The following is a 12460-nucleotide window of genomic DNA, read 5'->3' as shown; positions in this document are numbered from 1 at the left end:
CTCTCCTCTCCTCTCCTCTTCTCCCCTCCCCTCTCTCTCCTCTCCTTTTTTCTCATCTCTCTTTCTCTCTCAAACACACACTCTTTAGAACTCTATTCCAGAGCACTGTGCTGAATTTTTCAAAGACTTCTCTGATGCTTTCAGACTGCATTTATGTAAATGGGGGATTTTATGCTAGCGTGTGTGTTTCCATCCATTTATCAGATGTGACACATTCTCCAGCACCAGCTATCAGGAGGTACAGATTTGGGAAAAAGATCTAAGGGCTAGAACAATGGCAGAACGTATATGGAAATAAAGTCATTCAGAGTTGAAAAGATTACAATATGTTGTCTGTTGTTACTTCATTGGAAAATCTAACATCCTGGCACCTACTGATCTTTGCAGAATGATTTTACTTTTTAATTTCCTTGAGGTTGGCCCCCATGCGAGGCTGGGGTAACATACATCAATTGACAGATGGCAGGAAATGCCCCCTGAGGCCCATTTACACACAGTGAAGAAGGGTTAGTATGAGGGACGTTCATAGTCAAGTCACTACCTGCCATCTCTTCTATGCTGTCAGAATAATGGTCTCTTCACCCAGTAATTCATCATTTAGAATCAACCATTGAACAAGAACATAATGAGAACATCGTTATTGCTTCCCACCTCCTTTTGTCCCTTCAAGTCCCATCTTTACATTTGAGCTCACTTTGAAGACAAAGGAGAACATGTGAGAGGTGTATGAGTAGGTTTGTAGATTAGGCCCCAGAGGAAGAGAGGAACGTAATCATTTGGCTGCATTGCATCAGTATCCTAGCCTTCCCCCTTGGATAGCTGATGCTCAGATGCTTTTGGACTTACCAGATGCTGTTTTACTACTGGCCTCACTTATGACATGCGCTGCAATTTGAGGATCCTGATCACCTACAATGAAGCAAAAAACAAACTGTCAGGCCAAAGTAATGCAAAACTGCCCATGGAGCTATTTGGTTCAGTTCCACATCTGTGTAATAGAGACTGTGTTTAAATAGGTTATGTAAAAAATCTGAATGATTGAATTGGCTAATTCTACTGATTCTATTTTTCTTATAGTTGTTCAGTACTCAACTCCACTTCACATAGATTGATACAGGCTAAAAGTACTGGTCTGCATTAAAACATACTTTGAGTCTTGCTTTTAGGAACAACTTCCATCCATTGGGAATGTTAGTGGGCCCCAAGGTCATGTCTGCACAATTAGCTAGTAAGATGCTTATGGTGTCTGATTTGGTCAATTAATTGGCCAAACTATTGTATCTATCTCTAATTGTTCCTTATGTAAAAGGCTTGCTTTTTACTTAGATGTGCTGATTGCCTAAGTGCAAAGATTGTGTGGAAGTTTCTTTTTGTCCAGTAATGAGTCTGGTGTCAGACACTCTGTAGATGCCTTATAAATATTTAGTCAGATTGCATGACCTAAATTACAAGTTTTGTTAAGTTTATCATTTTTCTGAAGACTGCTAGGCAGCCTGTATGATTAACTTCAGCCTCCACATGAACTGTTTCCTCAAATTTTACTGTACTTAATAGATAACATGGTTCAACTCAATATATCTTAGAGTCATTCTAAAGACAAAACCTTCATGGAAATCAGATCACCTTTTGCATCTAGACCAATAATTAAAGCAAGCTCTGAGTATGCTCTTTGCCTCAGAAAACAGTACCTGTATTTCTGTATGCACAGGGTGGGGGCAAAAGTAGATTTACAGTTGGACATATGGAAAAATAATATAATAGTAAATAAATAATAATACAAGAAAAACTGTGTTTTATGTGCTCACAACTGTAAACCTACTTTTGCCCGACCCTGTATGTGCATATGCATTTGTGTGTATTAAATTTACAAAACCCATACCATCATTTTCACTGACTTTGTGATATAATAGTCTCTCTAAAAACATCCATCTACCAACTTTTCATCTTTCTGATACTCAGGTCACTCCAGGAGTTATTGTGTTATATTCCAAGAGGAACAGGGAAAATTAGGGAGTCGTCCAGAAAAGGAGGTAACTAGGAAAGGAAAGGGTATGGAAAGGATCATAAGAGGAAGAGTGGAAGGTACTTGGGAGGTTTAGCTTGGAGAAGAAAAGGCTTCCATGATTACTGTTTTCAACATCTGGACAGCTGCTGTGTAGAAGAGGAATTATACTTTGTTTCATATGGCCCCATAGAGCAGAACTGGTTCCAGTGAGTGGAGATTACAGGAACAAAATTCAACTCCAGAGGAGAAAAGACTTCTCTCAGGTAATATAGTAAACTTATTATAATTATTAGACCCATTCAAAGATGGGCCAGGCTGCTTTATGAGATAGAAGGTGCCTAAGCATATTCTACCAGAGGCCAGGCCAGATGGTCATTGCTGTTGTGAAGGAGGTTTGTGCCCTGGTTGTGGTGTTGGATTTGAAAACCATCAAGACCCCTTCAAACCATGAGATGTTCCAGATACTCTCATATCAAGAACAAGGCAAAGAATAGAATATTGTCACATTGACTCATTCCTTGATTCCAGAGGCTCCACTGGCCATGGTTCCCCATGAAAAACTTATTGAGCAGTGAATGCCACTGCTACCAAATGATGATTTTCTTATCATCTTATCCTGTGTAGGTGGTATGGTTGCTTTGATCAAGGTATTGAAAATAATGGAATTTCTTCATACTTGGTACTGTCAGCATTAAAGGAACCCATATGATTGTGTTCCAGTTTTATTTCCAAGGCTAAAAGTTCCCTGATACAACACTGGGTTATTCAATATAATCAGCCTTTTAAAGCTTTCTTTTAGTTTTTAAGTATGTACAGAAATTGGTAAATAGCAACCTACCTTTTTGCTGTTGAAAGTTTTTTTCTTTCTCCTTCACTTCATTTCCCGTTATATCCTGAAATAAGAATCATTGCAAAAGATCATTTTAACAGGGTCTCTTCTGTGGGGTTTTAGAGGTATCATTCATTTGGTATCAATATTTACTCTGCTGCCTGTTTCTAGTAAGGATTATCATATAGACTTAGATCGTGTCATTAATATCATACTGATTGGGAGCCAATGGCTCTGACAGATGAACTGACAGCCCAGAAAACTGAGGTGTAGACCTGGAAGCAGAGTCTGGTCTTCATTATCTTCATTCCAGCATTCTCTCTAGACTAGAGGCTACTATACTGACTATTCCTATGACCCCAACCTCCCTGGTTTTGACATGCATTTGCAAATAATGTTGAATGGGGAAATGTTTCTACCCTGGGAATTGGTATATAGAATGTTATTAAACATAAAGCCTGGTGTATATCTATTAGAATAAAATTTGTCTGAAATCTCCCAGAAAATGGTAACAGTAAGTTTGATTGTGGGAAGAAATCTCAACATTTTTTATTTTGTTGTTTCTATGGGCTGAGGAGATTCTCTTGTTGCTGGTGGTGTGCCCTTGTGTGGCCTGCATGCACATGGGTGGGCAAAAGTAGGTTTACAGTTATAATACAAATAAATAATATAATAATAAATAAATAATAATACAATAATAAACTGTGTTTCAACTACTCACAACTGTAAACCTACTTTTGCCAACTCCTGTGTTTAGAATAATCAGCATGTATATAGGAAACACAGGCCATCTCTCAATGCTTCTGATGTTCAAAGGCAAATGCAACACTTCTTCAGGGGTTTCTTCTCACTTAGCAACTGAAGGAAAGTTAGAGGTACTTAAAGAGTATAACAGGGACAGCAACCAACACAGGTCAGAAGATAATAAAGGCTACTGCTGCCATTTTAAAGATACTGAATAAAAGGCCTCAAGGGCATAACTGGCTGGCATGAGGTCACCCAAGGAGTCTGAGACTGAAGTGAAGAGTCAAAACTGTGAGATCACATTCATAGGCCAGGTTTAACTCACATCATCACCCTGTACTCTAAACACAAGAAAGGAAGACAATAGTGTACCCATGCCAGAGTAAATTGCTTCCTCGATCCATTGCCCAGCCTCCTTACCTGTGGGCTGTCAGCACTGAAGAGGGTTGTACAGTAAAAAAAAAAAGAGAAAGGAAGACAGTAGTATTTTCACATCTTGTAATAATCAGTCTTGGGCTCCTTCCCATTACTAGAATCAATTTTCTACAGGGCTCTTCCCTTTCATTCCTCCACTAGAAGGAATTAGTGTTGTAACTATTGATTGTCTTCTTGTAGACTCAGCTCAGTTGCCAGATGTGAGGGTATAAGTTAAAAGAACCTGTACCTCTCCCTGGCCAGTGTGGCTCAGTTGGTTGTGGTGTTGGATTTGAAAACCAACATATGGAAAAATAATATAATAATAAATAAATAATAATACAAGAATTTTATTAGCATCATCCCATGTACTGGAAGGTCTCAGGTTTGATTCCCCGTCAGGGCACATACCTAGGTTTCAGGTTCCATCCCTGATCGGAGACAACTGATCTCTCTCTCTCTCTCTCTCTCTCTCTCTCTCTCTCTCTCTCCTTCACTCTCTAAAATAAACTTTTTTAAAAAAATTAAAAGAAAAGAAGAACTTGCACCTCAAAAAGCTCACATAGGCCACAGAGCCTCAACTTTCCACTTGAGCTGAAGTGTGGCACTGTGAAAGTGTGGCAACAGGAAAATGTTTATGAGATAACAAGTAAACAAATGAGTATTTAGTGTCTTTTAAAAAAACGGAGTGTGATGATGGAGGTTGAGATACTTTCAAGCTAGGTGGCTGCATTGATGTCAGGGCCCAGCCAAGATGAGAATGTGAAGTCAGCAAAGTTTGCCTTTTATGCACCCAACCTTGCCTTTCCGAGAACTTTCCCCCAGCCACATGCCCCAGAGCCTTTTTTCTTGCTTTACACCCCACCTCAACTGAAAGACTTTTTAAAGCTGACTTTCAGAAAATCTAGGATTAGTTATTTCTCTCTCAGTGGGAACTCTTGTGGCAGGTATGGACAGATTAACCTTTAACTTAAAAAAATGCTTTGACACTATTAAAGACATCTCAGGAATTGGTGGGCAATCATGGAACTAATCATTCTAACACGGTGTAGGGTGGGTAGTAAGTTTTTTTTTTAAATCCTCATCTGAGGATATTTTTTTCCATTGATTTTTTTTTAGAGAGGGTGAAAGAGAGAGAGAGAGAGAGAGAGAGAGAGAGAGAGGTGAGAGAGACACATTGATTAGTTGCCTTCTGCTCAAACCCTGACCGGGGCCAGGGCTCAAACCTGAAACCAAGGTATGTACTCTTGACTGGCAATCAAACCTGTGGCCCTTCAGTGCACCGGATGGCACTCTAACCACTGAGAAAACTGGCCAGGGCATAAGTAGAAAGTTTTTTAAAAAAATATTTTTATTAATTTAATTTCAGAGAGGAAGGGAGAGTGAGAGAGAGAGTAACCTCAATGATGAGAGAGAATCATTGATCGGCTGTCTCCTGCATGCCCTCTCCTGGGGATCGATCCTGAAACCCGGGCAAATGCCCTTTACTGGAATTGAATCCAGGACCCTTCAACCGGCAGGCCGACGCTCTATCCACTGAGCCAAGCTGGGGAGGGTGTGAATAGTAAGTTTTAATGTGAAATCACACTATTCATGATGCTGCCTCCACTACCCTAACATAATCCCATTGTCCCACCAAAGTGACAGCTTGGTGCTACTTGCTTCAGTAGATGAGTTCCTTGTTATTAGAGGTGTTTAAACAGAAATTGGGGGACAACTTGGCAGGGACAGTGAGGAGAAAATTAAAGTTCTGTATTGATAATTAGATCTGATGATTTCTAAGACCTCTTCAAGTTCTATGATTCAGTACTCAAAATTCAAACCCTAGGTTGTTCTGGACCATTCGGATTCTGACCCAGAAAGACTGCTAATGTTAGCTAAGAATATAAAAGCTTAATTTGGGGTTATTATGTAGCTGACCTGTTAGGTTTAAAAAAGTCCAAAATATTGTTCTAGAATGAGAAATTTGGGTGGATGGATATTGGAGTGGGGTTCAGTCATTGGAGGAGGATTGGATTTGTGGAGGACTTTGTGTCTCACCATCATAGGTACAGATGACATTGACTCAGATTCCACCCCTACTGCAGTAGAGGCACTGGGCTTCCTCTATCGTATGTCAGGAGCCCCAGTTTACATGCCCAAGAGGTTCTGCCTTTTTAGAATATGAAACTTTGGAGCTGTTGTGTGTTTTGTTGCTGTTGTCTTTTTGTTTGTTCATTTCTTGTTTGTTTGTTTTTTTGTGTGTGTGTTTTTATGTAAGCATAAGCAGAGAGACCAAACCAGCTGTTTTTCTTACTTCTATCCTGGGTAGTTGATTTGGGAAGCTTTACATATCTGACCTGAAATAAAGCCATGAGGAATTGGCAGTTCAACTGTAAAACTGTCTGTAAGGAAGAGAGGAGCAATAAAGCAAGAGCCAGTCTCACTGCCTTTGGAGGGACTGTGAGGAGAAAACTATGTAAGACTGATCACATAATTACAAAATGTCGAAGCTGGCAGTGCCCTTACAGATAATCTCAGCCATCTCATTTTATAGATGAAAAAACTGAGGTCTAAAGAGGTGAAGTCATTTGCCCAAGGTCACGCAGTGAGCACATTATACACGTTATTGGGATTATTAACCATTGTTCTGAAAGTGGCTTTATTTACATTTAAATTTGCAACACCTATCAATACCCTGTAATACTGGCCAGAAGCCTCAAAGAACCAGAAAATAAATTCATTTCTACGCCTTACAAATAAAAATTTAGGAGTCTTCACCTAAAACCTAGATTAGCATAAAGAACCTAAAAGCCGGCAACAGAGTTGAGCTGCATTCTAATTCCCTTAGATGGCTCAGGAATAAGGAAGGTCTTAGAGCAGCGGTTCTCAACCTATGGGTCGCGACCCCTTTGGGGGTCGAACGACCCTTTCACAGGGGTTGCCTAAGACCATCGGAAAACACATATGTAATTACATATTGTTTTTGTGATTAATCACTATGCTTTAATTATGTTCAATTTGTAACAATGAAAATACATCCTGCATATCAGATATTTACATTACGATTCATAACAGTAGCAAAATTACAGTTATGAAGTAGCAACGAAAGACCCTTTCACAGGGGTCGCCTAAGACCATCGGAAAATACATATATAATTACATATTGTTTTTGTGATTAATCACTATGCTTTAATTATGTTCAATTTGTAACAATGAAAATACATCCTGCATATCAGATATTTACATTACGATTCATAACAGTAGCAAAATTACAGTTATGAAGTAGCAACGAAAATAATTTTATGGTTGGGGGTCACCACAACATGAGGAATTGTATTAAAGGGTTGCGGCATTAGGAAGGTTGAGAACCACTGTCTTAGAGTCTTCACTACTGGATTAAATTACAAATCTGGGACAATATAGGAGGAAAGGAATAAGTTCAGAAGTAAGATCTTAAACCCTTCAATCCCGGGTTAAATAACACATCATCCATATATGAGCACTAATTCCTCTTGGTTTACCCCAATACCTACCCACCTGGCACAGAGCTGCCTTCAATGTGGAATGCTGCCTCTTATTCATGACCCAAAAGTGGGCTGAGGGCTAAAGGTATATGACTTAGTGTTCTTAGAGGAAAACAGGTAGAAAGAATTCATGATATTCTGCTTCAAGAGAAAAAGCCCTTAGATCTTTTGTCTATGAGGATGGAATTAATGTTGTAGGTACATCCTCAATGAATGTTCTAAAAATTCTTGTTTTAGGTACCCATTATATGACTTCATGCTGGGTACCAACCTGTTTCTGGTCTAGAAAGCTTCAAATTCTCTCTACCCCAGGCCCTAGATTTTTTGAACTGTTAATACCAAATACCAATATTCAGTGTACCTTTTTATTGGCCCTAGAGTGAACTGGTTTCATGAGCAAGTGGTATTATAAGGTGTTTGGTTTGAGCGGCACTGAGAAGGTCTATCATCCATTCCCCACACCTTTCCTCACAATAAAAGGAAAAGATCTGACTCATGGCACTTGGAATTCCATCATAAGAGAAACATTCCTTCATGCCATGTTAGAATGTATCCATCTTTAGAAGTCTCTATGAACTCCAGTAAAGGCAATATCTTAGCCTGTGGCCTACCAACACTGCAGCAGCAAATGGTTATCACTTCTCTGGAAAATGGGTGCACAGTGAAAAGGCATCAAGATTTGGATGGGAAGATAAGAAAATGCAAAAAACAAGCTTGGTGTACTTCAAAATTTTCCCAGAGGCAGCTGCAAATATAAGCTTATATGTATGTGTGAATGTGCTCATGAAAGTGTGTTTTTTCCCTGAGAAAGTCTTTTTCGTCCTTCTCAAGAACATTCCTATGAATGAACACTTCTAAATTACCATACCCTTTTAACATAGGATTTTGGCTTCATTTTTTTCTTTTCTTTTTTTTATACTCATGTATGTATAAATAACAAATGTTTAAGCTTTTACCTTGTCATGTTTCAGTTTCCCAGCAGAAGTACTAAAACTTTTCAATGACACTTTTACCAACAACTGAGCTCCTTACCTTGACGAAGGCTTCAAACTGGCTCCTAATTTCCTCACAGTTCAGTAAGGATAAGGACTTCTCTCCTTTGTTGCACCTCTGTATCATTTTCATGAACACAAAATCTTCATGAAGATTCCTTTCATCTTCTATCTATTTGTAAAATAACAGGGACATGAGACATGTAATTCTAAAGAATGGCACTGATGATGTCTGCTGCTACATTCATTTCCACAGCATCAACAATAGGAGGAGGGTTTTTGCAGATATGCATGGGGAATAAAAAGGTACACTGAATTATTGGTATTGGTATTAACAGTTCAAAAAATCTACAAAAGCCAGCAACTAAAATGTCAGATTATCTGTAACTCTAGGTGGAAATCAGAGCTATTCTAATACAATTTAATCACAAAGTGTAAATTTTAAAATGTATTATAGCAGCAACATTCTATAATTGTCATATTCCCCATTGCTCCAGTAGTGATCACTCATTATAAACAGTCTGCAAACATTTCTCTACTGAGAAAATTTCCCACTTCATTTTAGTGTTTGTGATGAAGATGTTAATTTGCAATGTGTGTCAATTAACACGAGTTCTAATTACATCTCTCTTTTTAACTTTAGTATTTGCAGAAAACATTTGAATTTTTAAAGAATCATCTTTCATTTCCAAAGTTAACAAGATATTTTATTTTCCAATGTCTTAGAATGTATGGAATTCACTTGTATAATCAACTAATTCTCTGCCGTTTTCTTGTTTTAAGATTAAATATTTGGATTCAAAACAAGATGCAATTAGCCGGTGACTTTCACTGATATTAAGAGCACACCTAAATGCTACATTAAATTTGAGTCTACCCAGGTCAATATTTACCCTGTAGTGTCTAGGCTTATGTCCAGGCTTTGATTGGCAGAGACCATTAGGCCAAACACAACCAGACCAAAACCACCCCCTTTTTTTCTCAGCAGTGAAAGCTAAAATTTGAGTAACCCATTGAATTACCTCAAACATCACTGCCCCACTTTATTCTGATAGAAAACCACATGGCCTTAATCTAGGTTGGCATTCCAATAAAAGATACTTAAATAATCCTGAGAAAATACAGTCTCCAGATACTGTACATCCACAATTTCCACATTCAAACTTTTAGGAATGGCCAGATAATTGATCAAATTTCTCCTTTTCATTTATGATTGATATTTTGTCAACCCCGCCAATGATTCCCCTCAGTGAAAGTGGATAGGCGCATCAAAACAGGTTAAATCCTAATGGTTATCTTTTCCCAAGAATGCAGAACCACCTGCTAAATTACTCTACTCTTTTGCTTCTATAAGTCTAACCAAACAATGTAAAACATCTTAGATTACATTCAGAATTTGACCAATTATACAGAGAATGCAACTACAATCAGAATTTGCAACTTGCAACTACAATCAGAATTTGACCAATTATACAGAGAATGCCACTTTTACTAAAAGACAAATTCTGGGATTTATCCATATTTATGTTAATATGAAGCACTATGAAATTTGAGCTCAAATTGATATTCTCCTTCTGTAGTTGGAAATTTAAAATTAAAAAAAATTGTTTCCATGATAAAAAGCAGTTTACTTTTTAAACAAAACTTTAGCAAACAATTATACGCAATGCCTACATAATGCTTACTTTGTGCCAGGCTTTCTTCTAAGCTCGTTACAAGGCTAAATTCATTTAATCAATGAAGTGGATACCATTATCATTACAATTTCTCAGATGTGGAAACTGAGGGATATAAATGTAAAATAACTTGCTTAGGATCACAGAGCTAGTAGAGGGTAGAGTCAAGATTTGAACACAGGCAGTCTGACTCCAGAGTCCAAGCTCTTGACCACAGACAAGAATATGAGATTTCACTCACTAGGCACAAATATTATGCCACAAGACTATTTATTGGTTTTGGTTCTTACCATTGTCCACCATTTGAGTAGAGCTAAACCAACCAACCCAGAAATTGAAGACCCCAAATTTAGTTAATAAAGATTTCATCTTACCTTGTCCAATCTTCTGTGAAGATACACAGCAAAAAGTGCGGACCCAATCATCTGGGTGATAAGAAAAACAGTAAGTAAATACATGAAAATTTTCATACTGACGGGTGGTCCACTAGTCACAGGTCGGGGAGAAGGTTGGCTGTATGTTTCGATCATGCTGTGTTAGAATTGAAATATCTTCTGCTCGAGAAGGTGACAGAGGCAGCATGAGAAGACTGTCAAAGTGGCCACCTTACTCAGAATTAGTTAAGAGCATACAATCGTCGCAGCCCACACTTCCTGGAAAATGTGCTTCGTAGTCTTCTCTCCCAGCAAAAACGTTACGTAAAGGTTTTTTTTTTTCTTAAATTATACCCATATCATTCACTTCCAGGCTTTCCCTTTTGTTAGTAAAGAACTTCTTCCATACATTCATTCTTGCCTTGAAATGTCATAGACTTCTCAACAGACAATGGCAGTATTTTCCAATTGCTGTCTAACTTTTGGGGTTCACCAGTTTCAAGGAAAGTGATAAATTAATCCACCAGCAACAGACATATTTCATTTTCGTTCTTACTAATGTAAAGTGGGAACTTGGTATCTAGGGAAAGAAACAAATGAAGACAAAAGTTTGGATTGATTTTATGACAGTGTGTCACTAGCTAAACGCTTCTCAAGACTTATTTAATATTTAAACCCAACAAAATCCCAACAGCTATTCAAGTTGAGACTACATGGCATAAAGCAAAAAAGAGTGATAAAAATTATTAAATAAAATTTAGCTAGAGAGATAATTCAAGAAAAATACATTTCTCAAAGGTCAAGAGAAGTAAGGTCTTGAGGGAAATCAGGCCAAAACTCTATGATTGATGTTAAAGTAGGAATATTAGTTTGACTTAGCCAAATTGCCTGTTATACTGTTCCAATCCATCAGATCATTGCTGATGCCAATGTAACTGTTCAGAAATGGTGAAATAGGCTGCACCTAAGATAACTAAATTATAGTCCTTGCTCTACCAATAAATTGCTATGGACCATAGGCAAATAACTTTATCTCTCTAGACCTCAGTTTCCTCATATCCAAAGAGGGCAGTTGTACCTGCCTTGCCTATACTATAGGTTGTTGTGAAGTACAAAAAAGAGGTGTATGAAAGATCTTTAAAATGTGTTAAGCAATAGACAAACAATTTTCATCCTGAAATTTTAAAAAAACTTTGTTTAGCCCAGTGATGGCGAACCTTTTGAGCTCGGCGTGTCAGCATTTTGAAAAACCCTAACTTAACTCTGGTGCCGTGTCACATATAGAAATTTTTTGATATTTGCAACCATAGTAAAACAAAGACTTATATTTTTGATATTTATTTTATATATTTAAATGCCATTTAACAAAGAAAAAATCAACCAAAAAATATCATAGGTTCGCCATCACTGGTTTAGCCTAATATATGAGTTTTCCAAATTGTCAACTCCTTACATACTAAAAAAAAAAAAAGAAAAAAACATTAAAAAACTCAAAGTTTTGCTAACCAATTGAATCACTGAGGTGTGTAAGATTACACATTTCTGAATGACTTTTGCAGAGTCTTATCAGATTGCCTTCAAAATTAAAGCAGCTGTGGAAATCCCTACCCACATCCCAACCTGGTCTAGAAACCATGACAAGTTGGCTTTGGTGATTCCTATAAAATTGTTTTCAGAGACAAATAGGAAATGTAACAAAATGCTCCGATAGGCATGCTATCTGTAGAGTTAGCACCTGCTCTCTTCCCCTCCCACGCCCCAGCATCCTGTCCTGGGCCCAGATCTGCGTAGCTTTTCACTATATCTGTCAAGTAGGTGACTTCAATGCACGTGATAAACTTTGATCAGTCAAGTAAGAGGCTTCAGTTCTTAGACAAGCCTTTGTTCCACTAAAGGAAAATTATCACAAGAGCCAAAATG

At 37.9% G+C, this 12460-nt stretch overlaps 1 protein-coding gene across 1 annotated transcript in view; it reads right to left on the bottom strand.

Moving 5' to 3' along the window:
• The window catches only part of CD40LG (CD40 ligand), a 14005-nt gene extending 2895 nt beyond the window's left edge, over positions 1-11110 (bottom strand). Inside the window, exons 1-4 of the mRNA XM_005865333.2 lie at positions 10541-11110; positions 8531-8662; positions 2844-2898; positions 847-909 (exon numbers count right to left, since the gene is read on the bottom strand). Of these exons, the coding sequence (XP_005865395.1) occupies positions 847-909; positions 2844-2898; positions 8531-8662; positions 10541-10696 (406 nt within the window). The 5' untranslated portion in view covers positions 10697-11110. The remainder of the gene's footprint in view (positions 1-846; positions 910-2843; positions 2899-8530; positions 8663-10540) is intronic.
• Between the last annotated feature and the right edge of the window lie 1350 nt (positions 11111-12460).

This window comes from Myotis brandtii, unplaced genomic scaffold (assembly GCF_000412655.1).
Source record: "Myotis brandtii unplaced genomic scaffold, ASM41265v1 scaffold206, whole genome shotgun sequence".
NCBI lineage: Eukaryota > Metazoa > Chordata > Mammalia > Chiroptera > Vespertilionidae > Myotis > Myotis brandtii.
The sequence above is the reverse complement of the archived record's forward strand: the minus strand, read 5'-3'. Positions and strand labels throughout refer to the sequence as shown.